This window comes from Panthera tigris, chromosome B1 (assembly GCF_018350195.1).
Source record: "Panthera tigris isolate Pti1 chromosome B1, P.tigris_Pti1_mat1.1, whole genome shotgun sequence".
NCBI lineage: Eukaryota > Metazoa > Chordata > Mammalia > Carnivora > Felidae > Panthera > Panthera tigris.
In genome coordinates, this window is record NC_056663.1 from 133180441 (window position 1) to 133203815 (window position 23375).

A 23375-nucleotide genomic window follows, 5' to 3' on the forward strand; every position below is an offset into this window, starting at 1 on the left:
GTAGAAGACATCAAACAATGGTTTTGTTTAATTCTATTTAAATATAATGAACATAGTTAAATGGTTACTTAAGAAGAACTGCTATTTTCAAGGGGCACTGACAAGCTTTTTGTTGTATTGTTATAGAATCCCCATGTTAAACTTCTGAGGGATTTTTCCAAGGTAACTTGAACAAATTACAAACCTGGCATTGCGATGTACACAGCACAGTAAATAGAACGAACAAGGCCAAGGAGTGGACTCAGAAGTACAGAGGCAATACTGTTTTTACTTTACAAAGAAAAATACAAAGTTGCAATATGCCTACTTAGTAGATAGAGAACTTCAGTCACTTAGATGTTATGCCATACAATAACAATTTCATACCCCACATTCAATGAATTTATTGTTTTATAACTATTTCTGCCAAGTGGCTGTAGGACAGCAAATACATCTTAATTAAAATTTCCATTCTTTGGTGGTGCTTTATAATTGTTCTTATATTATTTCATGTGTCCATATTCCTTTTCCTTTTTATAATTCTTGGGTTCCTTGTGTGAGACAAATTAATACAATGTTGATTATCCCCTCCTAAAAGTATAACAACAAATCATTTCCCCTTGATGAGGTATTGGTCTGCAAATGTTATCAGCACCACATGTTCGGGGGAGGGTGGGCACTGCCTTATGATCCTTTATTGCTTTATAGTAATGGGGCACTAGCACTTCAGAAACATGCGATCGATGGCTAGTTTTGCAGCACTACTAGGGGATGGGAAGACTTCCTTGTTTTCTTCTAGGACTGGGGTGGGAATGGGGAGCCTATGTTAATTAGAGTGTAGGAATCTCTTTTGTAAGCTTCTCATTCTGGAATGTATCTTTTATAATGCTGCTAGCCATGTTCCTTTCATGTAATGGCATGGCCAGATTCAAGTTCCAGGCAACATTCACTACTCAGTCATGCTTATGAGAAAGGCTAGCCTTTGTAAATATAGGCTTTCTATTTCTGGATTAAATAATAAATTCAATCATTTCAGGAATTATTATAAAATTCACTACAAACATAAATTATTACAAACATATTCTTTACCAAGAGTATATCTTGCATTGGTGTATATGGAGAGGCACATTTTGCATGCTTACAAATCACATGATCTGATAGGAACATGGCTTGGCTTTCTGAGACAACCTACTTGAAGGCAACCTACTTGAAGGCAGCTTTCATCCTCTATTCTGATCTGCAGAAGAAGGTTAATCCCTAATTATCCATGAGGTGTCCTAACATTATTGACAACTTTCTTTTTGAAGGATCCAGATACCACAGACATGTTTTCTATCTATATTTAAATGTATAATTTAAGCACTTTAGATTTGTCCTAGATCCCAGGAATGTGGTATTAACTGAATGATTAAAAAAGAAAAAAAAACCCAGCTTTTTTATTGTGAAAACTTCTACACAGGCACAAAAAACAGAGAGTATAATAAATCATCACATACCCAGATCAATACAACCTGGTGATTGTTATTTTAATTAAAAAGTGTCAGACAATGTTTTTAAACAAAGAAATGCTCCTAAGTATTTATATAGTATACTACAAAGTTTTATGAATGCCAACATTCTTGAATGATGTGCAATGGACCTATTAAGAATATTCAAGACATTCAGATGGCTAACAGACACATGAAAAGATGCTCAACATCACTCATCATCAGGGAAATACAAATCAAACTACAATGAGATACCACCACCTCACACTTGTCAGAATGGCTAAAATTAACTACACAAGAAACAACAGGTGTTGGTGAGGATGCAGAGAAAGAGGAACGCTCTTGCACTGTTGGTGGGAATGCAAACTGATGCAGCCGCTCTTAGGAAGAGTATGGAGGTTCCTCAAATAACTAAAAATAGAACAATCCAGCAATTGCACTATTAGTTATTTACTTAAAGGATACAAAAATACAGATTTGAAGGGGTACATGCACCCTATCAACATATAGGGGTACATGATAGCAGCACTATCAACAATAGCCAAACTATGGAAAGAGCCCAAATGTCCATCAATTGATGAATGGATAAAGATGTCATGTATACACACACACACACACACACACACACACACGTATACACACACACAATGGGATCTTACTCAGCCATCAAAAACAATGAAATCTTCCCATTTGCAATGATGTGGATGGAGCTAGAATGTATTATGCTAAATGGGATAAACCAATCAGAAAAAGACAAATACCATATGATTTCACTCATATGTGGAATTTAAGAAACAAAATAGATGACTGGGAAGGTGGGGGATGGAAAGAGGAGATAGGGAAACAAACCACGAGAGACTCTTAACAATAGTGAACAAACTTGATGGAGGGAGGTGGGTGACAGGGGGGCTACATGGGTGATGGGCATTAAGGAGGGTACTTGTGATGGGCACTAGGTGTTGTGTGTAAGTGATGAATGACTGAATTCTCCTACTGAAACCAATATTGCACTGTATGTTAACTAAAATTTAAATTAAGAAAACCGAATAGGCATTTTATAAAATGTACATATGGCCACTTTCATTGACATATAGCAAAAGTTTAAGCCTTCACCATTATAATTGCAGAACTATATTTGGCTTTTGTGGGATAAAAATTAGATTAATTTGTTGGTTTGCAAATTTCTCAGTAAACATTTAAATGAAACCTATACTGAACAAATCAGTGTACCAGGGTCCATTTAGGGTCATGATTATTCCTCATTTTACTGATTTCCTTCTCTTTGATTCCCTATGAGTACTTAGTTTTTAGACGTGGAAAATGAAGTTTTAGGAAAGAACCTACACTTAGTAGAACAGTGGTGAGAGGATGAGAAGAATAGGGTCTACAGAAGGATGGCTTAATGAATTAACACTTGGATAGAGGTCTAGTTATAGAGATTCGGTAATCATACATACTCTGACAATTGAAGACATCTTTTAGTTTCTAGTACTGTTTTACCATAATTAAGAGTATACTATTTCTTGTAAGAATACAAGATATGAAAATCTGACAAATATTTTATTATTCTTTAGCTGAAATCTGATTATTTTATTTAAAAAAGTTTTTTAATGTTTCTTTATTTTTGATAGAGAGAGAGAGAGCATGTGCGCACAAGTGGGGGAAGGACAGAGAGAGAGAGAGAGACACACAGAATCTGAAGCAGGCTCCAGGCTGTCAACTCAAGAGCCTGACATGGGGCTTGAACCAATGAACCATGAGATCATAACATGAGCCGAAGTTGGATGCTTAACCAACTGAGCCGCTCAGCGCCCCTGTAATCTGATCCTTTAAACAAAATTCACTCCAACTCTAATATCCTACTGACTCTACTTATATAGTACCAATGAAAAGCAGCTTTTCAATAGGCTAGAGCATTTAGCCATAAGTTCTTGACAACTAAGAGTTCCAATTTGCACCAATACTTAACACTTCAGTTAAAATTTTGTTTTCACACTTAACACTTTAAACATATAAAGTTGTGGGACATGATCATGAACACTATACTCTTAATATTTAGGGTATTATGGTTTGCATAATATTCTGAGCTTACATAAAGCTATTTCAGATGAAACATTCAAATCTATAATCTTCACATTAAAATGAACCTAAACCAGCACAAACTGTAATCTAAAAACATCATTTACAAGTGACACATATTCAAGCTCAGACATGTAACATGCAGAAAGAAAGAGAGACTCAGACAAGTGCAGCATCAGGAATTAAAGAATTATAACAATTTTTCAAACACTGCATTTTTAGGGTTATTAGCCCTGACAAAATATTTCAGTTTTCAAATAAACAGAGAAACCAAAATAATGATACTATGTTTCCATGTATGAAATGTTTTTCTTTATGCTTTCTTTTCAAGGGAGTAATTTTCAGAGATTAAAGATTATACCTTTTATATGTTCACTAGAGTCCACTGTATTCATATACCATACTACATGATCTATGAACAAACCATGTTCTAAAACCTATTGAGAGCTAGACAAAGTCAAAAATTTTTGTCAACAGGAGAAACAGAACTCATGCAAATATAAACATATGTAATTGAGGAAAGATACATAGGAGAATGCTCTGTAAACTATAAATTACTTTAGAGATGTAAAATTTGTGCAAAGCAGGAATGGTAAAAAGAACAAAGTTTCCAGTTCCCTCACAGGAGACTTGTGCAATGTAGTGGCCACCAGTGTAGGCTGTGTCTTGCATCTGGGTTGGCTATACCACTCCTCTGGCATCCTCCAGGATCCCGTGTTATGACTTTATTGCCCATTCTAAATCTTTCAAATGAACAGTATAGAGTTCTAAAGGAAATTGATTGCCTTTACTCTTGGTTGGTCAGGTTATGACTTCTCTTGAAGTTGGATAACACAGGAGAAGAAGGATTTCTGCTCACTATGCATAATTCATCAGAGAATATTGTTGTATCACATATCTGAAACAGCACATGCCAAATATTTAATATTAATAGCTACATTGCAATACTCCGTTTAGATTAATAAACAGTACCATGTAGGATATAGTGGTAGATACTAAGGATACAGTTATGGACTAGATTATGCCAAATTTCTGATATCTATAGGAGGAGAAACAAGCTCCTTAAAACAAATAATTTCAATGAAAATGAGGCCATCATCCTAAACTGGGAAGGTGAGAGAAAGCTTCCGGAACCAGAAATGCCTGAAAGCTTTGATAGTCTTGAGGCAGAAAGCTGTATGAATAAAGGCATGGAAATGACAATTGGCAATGACAACAATTGGCTGGAGGGAGGAAAAGAGGGGAAGACAGAGAGACAGACTGAGAGAATGAACCATGTATTGGAGTGGGGTGTGAGATGGGAAATGCTAAAGGATGAGACTGGAGAGACATGATCTAAGGAGCTAGAATTTTACCCTGTTCAGATGATGACAAGTTCATGGCTGAGGCAGAGAAGAAATTATTCAGATTTGTGTGGCAGGAAAATGGAAGATGTAAATGGTAGTTGAAATAGCAATTTAGAAAGCTATTTCCATAGTCCACGGGAGCAAGGAATTGAGAGATTGGGATGAAATGAAGAAATATTTCAGAGATTTAAATTGCCAGGTCTCAAAAATTGCTATGATACTGTTGCTAGTATGATGCATCTTAAATCTTTCTTAAAACACATCAATCCATGCTTCTCAGGTATCTATGCCAAAGCCAAACTGGGTATATGTTAATTATGTATCAGTTCAATTTAAATTAGGTCCCTAATTTCTGATAAAATAGCCTATGATTTCTTTAGACTCCAAAATCAATATTATGTTACTATGAATATAGATACTGGAAAGTTTGTATTTGTTTCACCATTCACTTTCTTTAGTGTTTTAAATGCAATTTCATTCTTTCTACTTGGATAAATCTAAAGAACGGAAGTAAATTGTCTATTCTCCTTCCCAAGTATTTCTCAAACCAAATCTTCTCTCATTTGAATACTGGTATTTTATACTGGACTAACTTTACATGAGAATGGTCTGAAGCTGTACTATTTTAATATGGCAGCCACTAGCCATATGTAGCTATGTAAATGTAAATAAAATATTCAGTTCCTCAGTTGCACTAGCCACCACAATGTAAGTGCTCAACTGTTACATGTGGCTTGTAACTACTGAGTTGGGACTTTGTAGATATAGAACATTTCCTCCACTGAAGAAGTTCTATTGGACAATGCTGGTCTAAAATACAAAATGTCTTTAAAATTTAGTCCTAGAAATATAGCAGGCACTTTATTCTTTCTGGCTAAGATGTTGATTCCGTCTATAATAGTGTGTTCTTTAGAGATACAAAATATATTTGCATCTTGGTAGAATAATAGAGTTATCAATTCTGAAATACATGTGATATTTGACCAATATCACCTAAAATCCCTGATTATTCATATTTACTTTTGTGGAACTGATATGAGTGAAACAGAAACTGAATATTAAATTATTTTAGTTCATGAAGTAATCCAAATAACAACTCAATCATATCTTTTTTTTCTTTTCAAAGGGAAATAAGGTGAAGAAATAAAAACTGAATAGTTTGGATTTTAGAGGAGAGATAATTTTTGAAAAAAATTTCTCCCTTAGAACATGTCACTAGAAGTATCATACATGGTGAACTGTAATATTTATAAATCCATCCCCTTGCTTTTCTAAAATGCAACTATAAAAATGTATGAACTTTCAAATTCAATCTTCTCATGAAAATGAAACATTAAGGTGCCTTAATAATAAGAACAGGCTCACATACTTTAGTGCTTACATAGTCTAGTTGCACAACACAGAGTTTAAGCTGCATTCACAAGGCAGTCACAGAACAGCAAAACTAGGCTAGACCAGAGGTCACAATACTGTCTTTTAAGCAATATTTAAGGTTGATGTATAGTAGATTGACTTAAAACTCCTTAAATAGTAACATTTAACCACAGTCACCTTTGAAGGACTTACTTATATCTATTCTTCGTGTCCTTTTCCAGTATTTATACAGAATGTAGAGGAGTTTTAACTGTTGGAAGCAAAATGGTATTCATGGTCCCCACCCAGGGGGTGGAGTGCTGTTCATACTATACTCACAGTACTGGTTCCAAGTCAATCTCTCATAATCAGGAATGTGTTGCCAACCCACAAGGCAATGTTAGATAGGGAGTGTGTGGTAATTACAAACAAGAGAGATGGTGACAGACATTTCTATTAGAAAACATACAATTTCTCAGATATTGAGATGGAGTAATGTGGTAGAAAAAAGATATCAGGAACAAGGAAGAAGAAACAAGTAGACTAGGAAAGTCCTATACTGAGGTGAAAAAGTGAAAAGAATAAACCAAACAGGGGGATCATGGGAAGATAGCGGCCTAGGAGGACGCTGGGCTCACCACGCGTCCTGCTGATCACTTAGATTCCACCTACACCTGCCTAAATAACCCAGGAAACCACCAGAAGACTAGCAGAACGGAGTCTCTGGAGCCAAGCGCAGACTAGAGGCCCACGGAAGAGGGTAGGAAGGGCGGAGAGGCGGTGCGCGGTACACGAACTGGCGGGAGGGAGCCAGGGCGGAGGGGCAGCCTGCCGGCGAAGCAGAGACCCCGAGTCTGGCTTGCAAAAGCGGAGGGGCTGGACGGAGTGTGTTCTGACAGCAAGCGGGACTTGACATCTGGAAGGTTATAAGCTAACAGCTCTGCTCGGAGAGGAGGAGGGCTGGAGGACAATGGGAGGGAGAGTTGTTGAGGGAGAGTTGACAGAGCTCAGCTTGGCGGGGAACAAAGGCGCTCACCAGCACCATCTCCCTCGCCCACCCCCCAGCCAAAATCCCAAAGGGAACCAGTTCCTGCCAGGGAACTTGCTTGCACCGCGCAAACACCCAACGCTGTGCTTCTGCGGATCCATCCCTCTGGCGACGGGTCTGACTCCCTCCTGGTGCTGCAGGGCCCCTCCCGAAGCAGATCTCCGAAGGAAAAGCGAGCTGAACCTGCCCCTCCCGCCCCTGTGCACCTTGCCGATCCACCCCAGCTAATACGCCAGATCCCCAGCACCACAAGCCTGGCAGTGTGCAAGTAGCCCAGACGCGCCACGCCACCCCACAGTGAATCCTGCCCCTAGGAGAGGGGAAGAGAAGGCACACACCAGTCTGACTGTGGCCCCAGCGGTGCGCTGGGGGCAGACATCAGGTCTGACTGCGGCCTGCCCACCAACGCAAGTTATTCAAGACAGCACAGGGGAAGTGCCCCGCAGTTCCGCACCACTCCAGACTATCCAAAATGACCAAATGGAAGAATTCCCCTCAGAAATACGTCCAAGAAATAACAACAGCTAACGAACTGATCAAAAACTATTTAAACAATATAACAGAAAGTGAATTTAGAATAATAGTCATAAAATTAATCGCTGGGCTTGAAAACAGTATAAAGGACAGCAGAGAATCTATTGCTACAGAGATCAAGGGACTAAGGATCAGCCAGGAGGAGCTAAAAAATGCTATCAATGAGCTGCAAAATAAAATGGAGACAACCATGGCTCGGATTGAAGAGGCAGAGGAGAGAATAGGTGAACTAGAAGATAAAATTATGGAAAAAGAAGAAGCTGAGAAAAAGAGAGATAAAAAAATCCAGGAGTATGAGGGGAAAATTAGAGAACTAAGTGATGCACTAAAGAGAAATAATCTACGCATAATTGGTATTCCAGAGGAGGAGAGAGAGGGAAAGGTGCTGAAGGTGTACTTGAAGAAATAATAGCTGAGAACTTCACTGATCTGGGGAAGGAAAAAGGCATTGAAATCCAAGAGGCACAGAGAACTCCCTTCAGACGTAACTTGAATCGATCTTCTGCATGACATATCATAGTGAAACTGGCAAAATACAAGGATAAAGAGAAAATTCTGAAAGCAGCTAGAGATAAACGTGCTCTAACTTATAAAGGGAGACCTATAAGACTCGTGACCGATCTCTCTACTGAAACTTGGCAGGCCAGAAAGGAATGGCAGGAGATTTTCAATGTGATGAACAGAAAAAATAAGCAGCCGAGAATCCTTTATCCAGCAAGTCTGTCATTTAGAATAGAAGGAGAGATAAAGGTCTTCTCAAACAAACAAAAACTGAAGGAATTCGTCACCACTAAACCAGCCCTACAAGAGATCCTAAGGGGGATCCTGTGAGACAAAGTACCAGAGACATCGCTATAAGCATGAAACCTACGGACATCACAATGACTCTAAACCCATATCTTTCTATAATAACACTGAATGTAAATGGACTAAATGCTCCAACCAAAAGACATAGGGTATCAGAATGGATAAAAAAACAAGACCCATCTATTTGCTGTCTACAAGAGACTCATTTTAGACCTGAGGACACCTTCAGATTTAGAGTGAGGGGATGGAGAACTATTTATCATGCCACTGGAAGTCAAAAGAAAGCTGGCGTAGCTATACTTATATCAGACAAACTAGACTTTAAATTAAAGGCTGTAACAAGAGATGAAGAAGGGCATTATATAATAATCACAGGGTCTATCTACCAGGAAGAGCTAACAATTATAAATGTCTATGCATTGAACACAGGAGCCCCCAAATATATAAAATACTTACTCACAAACATAAGCAACCTTATTGATAAGAATGTGATCATTGCAGGGGACTTTAACACTCCACTTACAGAAACGGATAGATCATCTAGACACACGGTCAATAAAGAAACAAGGGCCCTGAATGACACATTGGATCAGATGGACTTGACAGATATATTTAGAACTCTGCATCCCAAAGCAACAGAATATACTTTCTTCTCGAGTGCACATGGAACATTCTCCAAGATAGATCACATACTGGGTCACAAAACAGCCCTTCATAAGTATACAAGAATTGAAATCATACCATGCATACTTTCAGACCACAATGCTATGAAGCTTGAAATCAACCACAGGAAAAAGTCTGGAAAACCTCCAAAAGCATGGAGGTTAAAGAACACCCTACTAAAGAATGAATGGGTCAACCAGGCAATTAGAGAAGAAATTAAAAAATATATGGAAACAAATGGAAATGAAAATACAACAATCCAAATGCTTTGGGATGCAGCGAAGGCAGTCCTGAGAGGAAAATACATTGCAATCCAGGCCTATCTCAAGAAACAAGAAAAATCCCAAATACAAAATCTAACAGCACACCTAAAGGAAATAGAAGCAGAACAGCAAAGGCAGCCTAAACCCAGCAGAAGAAGAGAAACAATAAAGATCAGAGCAGAAATAAACAATATAGAATCTAAAAAAACTGTAGAGCAGATCAACGAAAACAAGAGTTGGTTTTTTGAAAAAAATAAACAAAATTGACAAACCTCTAGCCAGACTTCTCAAAAAGAAAAGGAAGATGACCCAAATAGATAAAATCATGAATGAAAATGGAATTATTACAACCAATCCCTCAGAGATACAAGCAATTATCAGGGAATACTATGAAAAATTATATGCCAACAAACTGGACAACCTGGAAGAAATGGACAAATTCCTAAACACCCACACGCTTCCAAAACTCAATCAGGAGGAAATAGAAAGCTTGAACAGACCCATAACCAGTGAAGAAATTGAATCAGTCATCAAAAATCTCCCAACAAATAAGAGTCCAGGACCAGATGGCTTCCCAGGGGAGTTCTACCAGACGTTTAAAGCAGAGATAATACCTATCCTTCTCAAGCTATTCCAAAAAATAGAAAGGGAATGAAAACTTCCAGACTCATTCTATGAAGCCAGTATTACTTTGATTCCTAAACCAGACAGAGACCCAGTAAAAAAAGAGAACTACAGGCCAATATCCCTGATGAATATGGATGCAAAAATTCTCAATAAGATACTAGCAAATCGAATTCAACAGCATATAAAAAGAATTATTCACCCTGATCAAGTGGGATTCATTCCTGGGATGCAGGGCTGGTTCAACACTCACAAATCAATCAATGTGATACATCACATTAATAAAAGAAAAGATAAGACCATATGATCCTGTCAATCGATGCAGAAAAGGCCTTTGACAAAATCCAGCACCCTTTCTTAATAAAAACCCTTGAGAAAGTCGGGATAGAAGGAACATACTTAAACATCATAAAAGCCATATATGAAAAGCCCACAGCTAACATCATCCTCAATGGGGAAAAACTGAGAGCTTTTTCCCTGAGATCAGGAACACGACAGGGATGCCCACTCTCACCGCTGTTGTTTAACATAGTGTTGGAAGTTCTAGCATCAGCAATCAGACAACAGGAAATCAAAGGCATCAAAATTGGCAAAGATGAAGTCAAGCTTTCACTTTTTGCAGATGACATGATAGTATACATGGAAAACCCGACAGACTCCACCAAAAGTCTGCTAGAACTGATACAGGAATTTAGCAAAGTCGCAGGATACAAAATCAATGTACAGAAATCAGTTGCATTCTTATACACTAATAATGAAGCAACAGAAAGACAAATAAAGAAACTGATCCCATTCACAATTGCACCAAGAAGCATAAAATACCTAGGAATAAATCTAACCAAAGATGTAAAAGATCTGTATGCTGAAAACTATAGAAAGCTTAAGAAGGTAATTGAAGAAGATTTAAAGAAATGGAAAGACATTCCCTGCTCATGGATTGGAAGAATAAATATTGTCAAAATGTCAATACTACCCAAAGCTATCTACACATTCAATGCAATCCCAATCAAAATTGCACCAGCATTCTTCTCGAAACTAGAACAAGCAATCCTAAAATTCATATGGAACCACAAAACGCCCTGAATAGCCAAAGTAATTTTGAAGAAGAAGACCAAAGCAGGAGGCATCACAATCCCAGACTTTAGCCTCTACTACAAAGCTGTCATCATCAAGACAGCATGGTATTGGCACAAAAACAGACACATAGACCAATGGAATAGAATAGAAACCCCAGAACTAGACCCACAAAAGTATGGCCAACTAATCTTTGACAAAGCAGGAAAGAATATCCAATGGAAAAAAGACAGTCTCTTTAACAAATGGTGCTGGGAGAACTGAACAGCAACATGCAGAAGATTGAAACTAGACCACTTTCTTACACCATTCACAAAAATAAACTCAAAATGGATAAAGGACCTGAATGTGAGACAGGAAACCATCAAAACCCTAGAGGAGAAAGCAGGAAAAGACCTCTCTGACCTCAGCCGTAGCAATTTCTTACTTGACACATCCCCAAAGGCAAGGCAATTAAAAGCAAAAATGAACTACTGGGACCTTATGAAGATAAAAGCTTCTGCACAGCAAAGGAAACAACCAACAAAACTAAAAGGCAACCAACGGAATGGGAAAAGATATTTGCAAATGACATATCGGACAAAGGGCTAGTATCCAAAATCTATAAAGAGCTCACCAAACTTCACACCCGAAAAACAAATAACCCAGTGAAGAAATGGGCAGAAAACATGAATAGACACTTCTCTAAAGAAGACATCTGGGTGGCCAACAAGGCACATGAAAAGATGTTCAACGTCGCTCCTCATCAGGGAAATACAAATCAAAACCACACTCAGATATCACCTCACGCCAGTCACAGTGGCCAAAATGAACAAATCAGGAGACTATGGATGCTGGAGAGGATGTGGAGAAATGGGAACCCTCTTGCACTGTTGGTGGGAATGCAAATTGGTGCAGCCACTCTGGAAAACAGTGTGGAGGTTCCTCAAAAAATTAAAAATAGACCTACCCTACGACCCAGCAGTAGCACTGCTAGGAATTTACCCAAGGGATACAGGAGTGCTGATGCATAGGGGCACTTGTACCCCAATGTTTATAGCAGCACTCTCAACAATAGCCAAATTATGGAAAGAGCCTAAATGTCCATCAACTGATGAATGGATAAAGAAATTATGGTTTATATACACAATGGAGTACTACGTGGCAATGAGAAAGAATGAAAGATGGCCCTTTGTAGCAACGTGGATGGAAATGGAGAGTGTGATGCTAAGTGAAATAAGCCATACAGAGAAAGACAAATACCATATGGTTTCACTCTTATGTGGATCCTGAGAAACTTAACAGAAACCCATGGGGGAGGGGAAGGATAAAAAAGAAAAGAGAGGTTAGAGTGGAAGAGAGCGAAAGCATAAGAGACTCTAAAAACTGAGAACAAACTGAGGGTTGATGGGGGGTGGGAGGGAGGGGAGGGTGGGGGATGGGTATTGAGGAGGGCACCTTTTGGGATGAGCACTGGGTGTTGTATGGAAACCAATTTGACAATAAACTTCATATATTGAAAAAAAAAAAGAATAAAGCAAACAGAATCACATCAAATTTTAAAACTATTTTCCACAAGAGAAACCTGTTATTGTTTCTTCCTGCCCCATCCTTACTGCTTTCTGTGTGTAGAGAACTATCTGAAAGATTAAGTGTTAGCTTAATGATTATAGAAACAATCTTATATTTATAATTTTTAAACTTCTATAGTTTCTTTCCTGGGGTCTTTTCTGTTCCTTTCTTGTTTTGTTTCTAAGGAAATCTGAGCACTCAATGTCAACCACAGCTTTTTAATAGTTTACTTTCTTATCTTGTCAGCTACAGGATAACTGTCTTACATCCTACTGTAGGAAAGCCCTGTTAAAACACTTCCACAATAGGGGCGCCTGGGTGGCTAGGTTGATTGGGTGTCTGACTTCAGCTCAGGTCATGGTCTCATGGTTTGTGGGTTCAGGCCCTGAGTCCGGCTCTGTGCTGACAGCTTGGAGCCTGGAGCCTGCTTTGGATTCTGTGACTCCCATTCTCTCTGCCCTTCCCCACTCATGCTCTGTATATCTCTTCTTCAGATATAAATAAACATTAAAAAAATTTAAAGAAAAAAACAACAACAACACAAAACACTACCACAATAATCCATGCGACACAGGAGAGAGCTCCATCTTAACCCCTATCCAGTGTGGTTTGCTGCAGAAAGAACTAAAAGTGCCTTACTTGAGCCTTTTTTTTCATTGTACTATCTTGTTTTACTGTATTAAAAATTACATAATTTTATTAGGAAAAGACTTTATTAAGGGTTTTGTTAGGTGGTTAGTTGAATGTCCAACTTTCCTGGCAGTAATAAATTTTCCAAACAATGTATCTGAAATGTATCTTGTTTCTGCTTAAAATCAGAATGGCAGAGTGGAAAAAAATCTTATTCTGGATTTCAAGAGATCTAGATTCTAAATACAGCTCTGCTATAAATTATGAATTATGTATCTCCTTTGGCAAACTAGTCTACTCGGGGTTTTGAAAATGAGAAGTTTGGTTTAAATAGTATCCAGATTTCTCCCCGTACCAAATTCCGGTCTTCCCTGTGCTAGTTGGCTGATTGATGTCAGCTAAGGAGATGCCATAGAGGTGATTTGGGTAAAGGCTCCTTTCAAGAGGATGGACTAAGGAAAGGGCTATATATCTGAGGTTGGAGGAGATAACTATCTTTCCCATTAGTTCAATGAGCCTCCCTGCATGCCTAAAAGGACAAACTGAAATTTAGCAATTTCTTTTCTTCCAATTGCTCTATTAACCCAATGAATACTGAAATACATATTTTTTCAAAATTAGGAAGTAGCATGTAGTTGGAAATTCTTATACTGGAGCTCCCAAATCTAGATGTAAATCCACAAACTCCCACAATGACGGAAACTATCATTAACTGCTTATGTGATCTTGGGTAAGTCATTAAATCTTCACAAGCTCAGGGATATTGAGCTCCAAGACCTCTTCTAATTCAAAAATTATTGGTAGCCAGTAGCAACTGCCGAATTTAAAGATCACAAAAATTGTACAGAGCACTATTAATTTTTTTAAATGTTTTATTATTTTTTTTTTAAGTTTATTTATTTTGAGAGAGAGTGAGTGTGCTGTGCAAGCTGGGAAGCAGCAGAGAGAGGCAGAGAGGAAGAATCCCAAGCAGGCTCCTTGCTCCCAGCAGACAGCCCCAAGTGGGGCTCGATTCTATGAACCATGAGATCATAGCCTGAGCGGAAACCAAGAGTTGGAAGCTTAACCCACTGAGCCACCCACGTGCCCCATTAAATGCTTCAGAACAAGAATATTTAAAAAGATAGGTGTACATTAATAATATCCACTGTTCTACTTGATTTCTCACACATAAAAGGGATCTATGGAGCTTACTTTTCATGAGAATTAAATGAAATAAATGGGATTTGTATCATTTTCAATTCTTTTTTCTCCTTTGTATACTAGCTAAAATCTCTGTATAGCAATCTGCAATTGTATTTGAACAGCTAATATAAATTATTTCACTTTTAGAAAAAACACAGCATAAAACCAGCAAAGTATTCAACTAAGTAACTAAGAGTAATTGCTTTTGAATTATAAGCATGAAACATTCTTTTTGAAGAATATTTTTCGTCTAAAGCAAATATAATTTATTACTATTTACAAGTTACTGTATAATAATGGAGTTTTTTTAAGATGGTGTAAGCATTTCCATAATATACCAACATTTTCAAGGTGTTTTGTTTAACTTGATTATAAAATATACTCTGGGAAAAAATGTATAGATTCTTTGTGAGAACAAATGTTTTTGGAAATTTGTCAATAGCCTTTCAGAATGGAAATGGTCCTGAATCAAACAATTCAAAGCATATTTTATTTTGAAAAAGAAATCTTTTTTGTATTTCTTGTAATAAATATAAAATTCCTAATCTGGAAGATAGGTTTCATAACAAGTTAACATTTTTAACCAATAAGTATCAATAACATTATATGCATCATCTTTGTAGATATACATGTATATTTGGAAACAAGATGCAAACAAGTTTCTTTTACATGTGCTTGGCACACAATCCCTGATAAAAGGCTCATATGCAAACTAGGACACTGCTTAGCTTAATACTCATTTTATAGGTAATAAAAAATTACCTATTCAAACAAAATATATCAGACTACTGTAGTGAAATTTAACAGATTAAATATATTTCCATTAGTGTTTAATTTCTTACTGTTTAACTCTCAAACCAAGGTTCAAGGGGTTAAAAGAAACACATTTTTCCTCAGACTTCACTAATACACACTACTATTCATTTACCAAATAATAAGTAAATATTCTTTTGAAACACACACGAGAACATTAGAAATTATGAGTTAATTTTTAATATTTGCATGTTAAGAAAATATATTTCACATGTTAAAAAACACATATATGTTAGAACTAGTCGTCTATATCGGTATGTATCTCCACTGTTTATACTCTGAGACTATCATGGTTTTATCTACTTGAATAATTAAGGGTTTAGTTTTTTTTTTTTTTTGTCCATGATGGGCAAGAATTCTTCACATCAATGTCTCTATGAAGGCATGTTCATAAGAAGGTCAGGCGACGTTTTTATTCATATGCTAGCTGTTGTGTAACATTAAATAATCATGAAGTACAACTTCTGAAAGAGGAGACCTTAAGCTATAGAAAGTGCCTATTGTTTGCTGTCATAACTCTAAAAGTTTACTGATCAGAGTTAAACAGTAAAATCATGCATAAGACACATTTCTAAGTTCTTATTTTCTGTCCTTGAAAGTTTTCAGATCAAGATTATATACAACAATCTCATAAAGGTGGCTAATTTTTAAAAATGCATATATACATACACGTATATATATACATATATGTGTATATATACATGTATGTATATATGTGTGTGTATATATATATATATATATATATATATACACACACATACCCATATCAATTAAGTGTTTGATAATTTCCTTTATTTCAAATTCATCACTAATTTGCAATTCCTGAATTGAAAAAAAAGAAGCAAAGCTTCTTTTATTAGAAGTAAAGTACAACATGTAGAGTATGTTCAGCCCAGGGCTATGCTTAAGCTTAAGTAACAGAACAAACCTTTAGCAAAGCACTTTAAAGGTAATCTATGAATCAAAAATATTCCACTGGAACAATGGCCTTAAACATGAATATGACGATTGATTATGTCACTACTCTTGCTAAACTAGAAGGCACCTTAAAGTGACATTTGAACTATGTCCCAAAGTTTGTCTGGGAGGCAAAGGAAGATAACATAGCTTTAATCTTCAAAAATGTAGAGGATTAGATTGGTAAATCTAATTTTGTTTTCTCTTCCATTTATTTAAGTTAAAAATGGCCTCTATCCATATGTCTAAAACATAATTTTATTCTACTCAATATATTGAGGTTTGTGTGTGAATCAGGTATTTTGAACCAGAGCTCTGTCCTGCAAATAATAAGAATTTATCATTTATAGGGGCACCTGGGTGGCTCAGTGGGTTGAGTGCCTGACTTTGGCTCAGGTCATGATCTCACAGTTCATGGGTTTGAGCCCCATGCCAGGCTTTGTGCTGATAGCACTTAGCCTGCTTCAGATTCTCTGTCTCCCTCCCTCTCTCTCTGCCCCTCCCCAGTCCCTGTTCTCTCTCAAAGATAAATAAATAAACATTTAAAAAAAGGAATTTATCATTTATAAAGTTGTTTTTATGCCTCTCATACTAACATTGTAATAATTTGATTTATTAATCACTTCACATTTATTACCTAATTCATCTATTTTGGTTAAGCACATTTTACAGATGGGGTAACTTACGTTTGGAGGGATTAAGCCCAGTCGCCGAAGTAAGGATCATGTAGCTACTGATGCAATAGATAATTCAAACCTAGGCTGTCTGTCTTTAGATCTATAAACCTAAATACTATGACTTTTAAAATATCGATTTAAAACTTCATTCTAGAGCAAACAAATTATGATCTTCAGGAGTTATGTCCCTAAGTTTGTTTCTTGAAGCTGGTGGTTTGGGAACTATTGCATTATCACCATGCCACTCTGCCTCCCTAGAGTTTCTGATTTTGATTAACTGCCTCTTATTGCCATGAACCAGTCCTTTAGGGAAGCCTCTTATGAGACAGTGCATGATAGACGGTGCTGTGGAGGATTAAAAAGAAGAAGAAAATATGGCTCCTGCCTTGAGAAGATTACAATCTTAAAAAAATCTACTACCCCAAATATTGTAGGGCTATAAAGTGCCCAGACTAGGATGCTTACTAGAGATGACTTTGTGGGAGCAATACAGTTCGATTACAGTTTTGGTGGAAAGGAGAACAGAAACCGACAAAGAGACTAACCTGGGTATAAAGGTTTGACAGTGGAAATAAGACTTGTGGAATGGTTTAATAACCCTTCTTTATTTCAAAACACAATTTTAAATATTTCAATTCAATTTTCTCTCAAACACACACAAAATTACTAACCTTCTACATTCATGGCTTCTCTTAGAACCTGAAGTTTCTTTTGTCTCTCTCGGATTCGGTCCAAAGCGCTTGATATTGCTGAGGAAGTGGGCAATTCTCGAGTATGAAACATTGGATCCACTTTCTGAGGGCCAAAGATATCCAAGGCTATGCTTCCATCTGAGTATCTTGCCTCCTTTTTTCTAGGAGTAGTTGAAGTCCTCACTGTTACTGCCTCAGGGAGATATTGTCGGAATCCACCAGTTTCCCCAGAAAAGTCTCTCTCATCTGTGCAAAGCAAGTCCATGGATGAAGCCCAAATCTTCTTCTTGGGAAGCACATCAATACCAGGGATAGTTTTTTTTTCTGGGCCACTAGTTTTGAACTGGTAAGGGGAACAGGTATTTTCAGAATCTTCACGTGCAGAATTATTATCTGATGAAATGTCCTTGAAATAATCTTCCTCATCTTGTGTATCTCTGATGGACAGAAATCCCATAGATTTACTAAGCCCTTTGTTAAGAAAGGTCTGATGAGAGAATGGAGACTTGTGTATGTCTAGTACATCAGAAGTAGCGCTTCTTCCTGGAATGATAAGAATCTATCATGTATGTACAGAATTTTTAGAAAATAACTGGAATGTAATCTTACTATTGACAGTGAAAGTGCTGGTAATTTTCTAAATTTCCTAATGGAGGAACAGAGATGACATGGGATGGTGCCGATAGTGAAAGTGGAAAGAGAAGTTATGTTTGTGTAACTTTTCATGGTCCAATGTTTCTTACCTAACGAAAACAAGAATGTAGTGAACTTACTTTTTTGAGCAGTGTTATTTTATGTTCAAAGGTGAATTATTTGGTTTTAAAAAATAGACTAGACAAAAGTTTCTGATACTATCCAATTTGGCAGAATATTAATTATCCATGAAATGATTTGGCACAATAATAGAAGGTAGAGTATACTCCTTTAACTTCTAAAGGTATAATTCAAACATGTATCACTTCAACATAAAGCCTTGGTATTTTCTGGTCATTTAAGTAAATATTTTTAAAGAAGAAACAAAGAATTCTTGCTATATTCTGGATGAAAAAAGGACTGTAGCATTTAGAATCCTTAAGTATCAAAATTTTATTATAATTAGATATGTTTTCAGAAGCGTTTGAAATCCAGATAATTTGATTGTTTAAATTATGTAAAAAAACTTAACTTTTCCATGGCAGACCATCATGTACTAAAATAGTTTTTGTCTTAAACATAATGCATCAATATTTGTCAAGTGGAATAAAGTCTTTTTATTCTTTAGTCTTTGATGTAGTTAAAAACTGGTAAGCCATTCTAATTTTTCTAAGGCACCAGTCTAAAAATGCATTGAGACACAGCAAAAATGCCCAACCAGAAATTAATTTTTGAAATCCATAAAGTGAATAAAAAAGTCATATATTTATGGCTCCACTATAGAAAAAGAAATGTAGAAAAATACTTCAGAGTTACTAACCCAGTAGCCCATGAACACTGAAGATTTCCTGTGTGACTTTCTGTGATCCCTCTCTAATAACCTATTTGCTATGTACACAATATAAAATAATGACTAAAACTTTCCTAGTAATACTAAATTGCTTAGTAATTCGTCTGTATAAGTCAATTGCCTCTTCAGGGCAATAGCTATAAGCTTTAATTCCCTGACTTCAAATTTTACTTTAAAAATCTTAGAAAAGTGAATTTATTTCAGAATGGTCCACAAATAATTGCTTACTGGAGAATTCGATTCAAATACTTTGCTTTTCTTGCAACTCATGTTTCCCTGAACATGGATCTTTTTAAATGCAAATAAGTATAACATCAATATTTGGGGCATGTCATATCAAGATCACTGAGAATACACCACACCACATCTAGACATAGATTATCACAGACTCTAGCTTCTAATCTAATTTAAAACTGATAAACACATGTATATGTTACAGTATTTTAGAGATAAATCACATTCTTAAACCACATATTGAAACTCATTAATTTAGAATTTTATTAAAAATGTAGAACAGATATTCTTCAAAATTGATAGAATACATTAGATAAAAAATAAGAATTGAAAGGACTTAAGGGTCATACAACCACAGACGAACTCAACAATCTGCTTTCTTTTACCACTTAGCTACCAACAAGTAGCCAAACTTAGAAAATCAAACAAGTGAGTATTTTGGCAATGTCATAAGTTCATAGTCAAACAAGTTGGACACTCAGCACCATGTGTTAATAGTAATTTCACTCACTCTCTACCATGCTGCACTTTTTCTCATTCTTCAATTTTCCCACCTTAATTCCCTCTTCTTTTTTCTGATGATCTTATCTCATATTCCAACCAGAAAATAGAATCTGTCAGAAGAGAGCTTTCTCACTTTTCCATGGCTAATTCTACACATCTACCCATGTCTGCCAATCTTTTCCCTTGTTTCAAAAGATGAAATCTTTTACCAGGTGAAGGCCAATTCCCAATACGTGTTCAATCCCCTCTCCTTTCATGTTATCAGAGATTTTGCTTCTTTGGTTAACTTCCGTCCTCCATGTTAATTAACCCCTCTTTCTATTGAGTCATTACCATTAGTACATAAACATGCTTTAATGTCTCTGTAATAAAAAGCAAACTAAACAAAACCTCTACCCTGTTACCACATTTCCCTCTTGCCACTGCTGTCTCCAATTTCTTACTTCGCATTCAGTAGTCTCACTTTAGCCAACTTCCAACTCCTCCACACCTGGGCAACTCTCCTTATGTATCACTAATGTCCCCCATATTAACAAATCCAATGATTTTATATCCATATCCTACCTACCTCTACAGCAACAACTACCCATCAGCAACAACTGATGGTGATGACAGTCACTTAATAAAGAACAATCCTCTCTTTACAAGAGTGTTTTCTCCTACTTCTTAGATTGCTCATTCTTAGTCTTTGCTTTTTCCTCCTCTATCAGATATTCAAATGTTGGATGTCCTCAGATATCAGTTTTAGAACCCTATCTTTTCACTCTTTTCTTATATAATTTCATCTGCTAACAAGGCTTTAAGTATTATCTATATACTGATAACTCCCGAATTTAAATTCTTGGCACCAATGTCTTCTGGGAGCTCCATTATTACATAGTTGGAACTTCTATTACTAAATCTTAGAAGCACCTCAACCTGAACATGCTGAAAACCAACTTTTTGCTTCCTACATCCAGAGATATCCACTCAACGCCAATCTTTCCAATTACAGAAAGTGGCATCATTATCCAATTGATTGCTCAAAACAGAAATAAAGGCACCACCCTGAAATCCTTCATCATCCTTACTGCCCATATCAAATCCATCAGAAGTACTGACTATTTAACTTCTCAAAGATAACTTACTCCATGTGATTATTTCGATTTTCACTGGCATCACCCTATTCCCAGTTAACATTACCACTTGACTAGAAAACTGCAATGGCTTCTGGATAGCCCTCCCCCATTCTTTCTTCATCCAACCCCATTCTTTCTTCATTCAATCCACTCTCTACTCAGCAGTCAGAGTTATCTTCTTAAAGATAAATTCCATGATGCCACTACCTTTTTTAATAAGTCTCAAAGGCATAGTATTATACTCAAAATAAAATCGGACTCCTTTCAGGTCTGCTGTTTGAATCTTTCTTAGTCTCATCTCCACTTCTTTTATTCCATCCAGGCCACAGGTTTTCTTGTTAAGCTCTCTTCTATGTTAGGACATTTATACATATTGTTTTCTTTGGCCTGAATGGTCCAGACCTTTCTCATGATTAGTTGTTTCTTATCCTATACTTTTATTTTAAATATAACTTCTTCAGTGAGGCCTACTCTGACCACTATTGAAATAATCACCATATGAGCCATGAGTTTATTCTATCTGTAACAGGTAGATTTATCATTCTTTTTTAGGTCATTAGTATTTACTAACAATATATTAATGGGCCATGGGATCCTAAAAGCACTGTGTCTTCTCACCAGCCATATAAAATTTAAAACTAATTGCTAATAAGGTGGTTCTTGGATAACTACTGCTCTATAAATGCTAGGTTTTTGTCTTTATGCAAAGTAGTAGATATAAAAATATTTCAGTTCCTATTTATTAAAAGTCCAGAAAGTTATCATTTTTAAATTCTGTGAGGTCAGACAAAATTATAATGAAAATAATCCATTTAAGAGGCGCCTGGGTGGCTCAGTCAATTAAGCGTCCGACTTCAGCTCAGGTCATGATCTCAAGGTTCATGGGTTTGAGCCCTGCATCGGGCTCTGTGCTGACAGCTCAGAGCCTGGAGCCTGTTTCAGATTCTGTGTCTCCCTCTCTCTCTGCCCTTCCTCTGCTTGCACTCTGTCTCTCAAAAATAAATAAACATTAAAAAAAATTTAAAAAATAAATAAAAGAAAATAATCCATTTAAAAGTTTGCACTACTTTGGTGCTCTCCATCTACAAAATATGCCAAATTTAACCATGGTTCAATTTGCTCTCCATGTCTGAAAATCACATTATGATAGCCAACTTAAAGTCTCATGACTATTACTAATAAAAGATAGTTTTGAACCATAATAATGTCTCTTCTGGTAGCCAATAAAACGAAGGAATGGTGAAATAGGAAGGGGAGTGAGAAAGAAAGGACGGGGGAGGGATTGATACTCTTGAGGAAAATGGGCAAAAAATTGTGGTCATGTGAAACAAGGTTCAAAGTGATATGTATATACTTGGTATGTATATGCTCTAAAGTAAAATTGTAAGAGCTATGAACCACAAAAGCGTTAAAGGCAGAAACTGAGTGTAGATCATTTTTTAAGGAAGAAAAAAGAAGGGTTAGGAAAGAGATGTTTGGAGTGTTTTCTCCAGTGGGTCTATTGGCTTATGACTGCTTTTGTTTGCTTTTTAGATGAGGAAAAAAAAAAAAAAAAAAAAAAAGACAACCTTCAGGTAGGTAACAGAGAGATGGATTTGGGCTGGTATAAACACACCATTAAAAAAAATTTTTTTTCTTTAATGTTTTTATTTATTTTTGCGACAGAGAGAGACAGCATGAGCAGGGGAGGGGCAGAGAAGAGAGGGAGACACAGAATCAGAAGCAGGATCCAGGCTCTGAGCTGTCAGCACAGAGCCTGATGCGGGGCTTGAACCCACAGACTGTGAGATCATGACCTGAGCCAAAGTCAGACGCTTAACCGACTGAGCCACCCAGGCGCCCCTAAACACACCATTTTTAAATCACATATTACTAACTGGCAGGAGTCTCAGTGCATTTTGTCATGTCAATGATACTCATTATCTTCAACTATACAACTGGGTATGTATTTGCCTGATTAACATTTCACAAGTGGATAAAATATATACAACATCAAATAACATATCATGGTTGCCTTGAATTGCTAAAGCACTGTGGGAAAAATATCACCAATCTGTTCAAATATAGAATCTGGCCCTTTAAGTGAGGAGAAACATGGAATTCCAGACTCATTTATTAGGTGCGCAAGTCTGTTAGACGAGCGAGAACCATGTACTGTTGTTAACACCAGTGCCCCTTACTTACTAACTTTATTTGAGGCTGCATAAAGTGCAATTTCTTCAACTGCTTTCCAGATATTTTTATTATATGTATTATATATATATATATATATAT

At 36.6% G+C, this 23375-nt stretch overlaps 1 protein-coding gene across 7 annotated transcripts in view; it reads right to left on the reverse strand.

The window, feature by feature from the left end:
* Positions 1-23375, reverse strand: part of PTPN13 (protein tyrosine phosphatase non-receptor type 13) — a 230931-nt gene that overhangs the window by 89357 nt on the left and 118199 nt on the right. For 6 of the 7 annotated variants that reach the window (XM_042984238.1, XM_042984236.1, XM_042984234.1 and 3 more), the window contains exon 7: positions 17742-18305. The exons of the other annotated variant lie outside the window; for it this stretch is intronic. In XM_042984238.1, coding sequence (XP_042840172.1) covers positions 17742-18305 — 564 coding nt within the window. The remainder of the gene's footprint in view (positions 1-17741; positions 18306-23375) is intronic. 7 annotated transcript variants of the gene reach the window in all.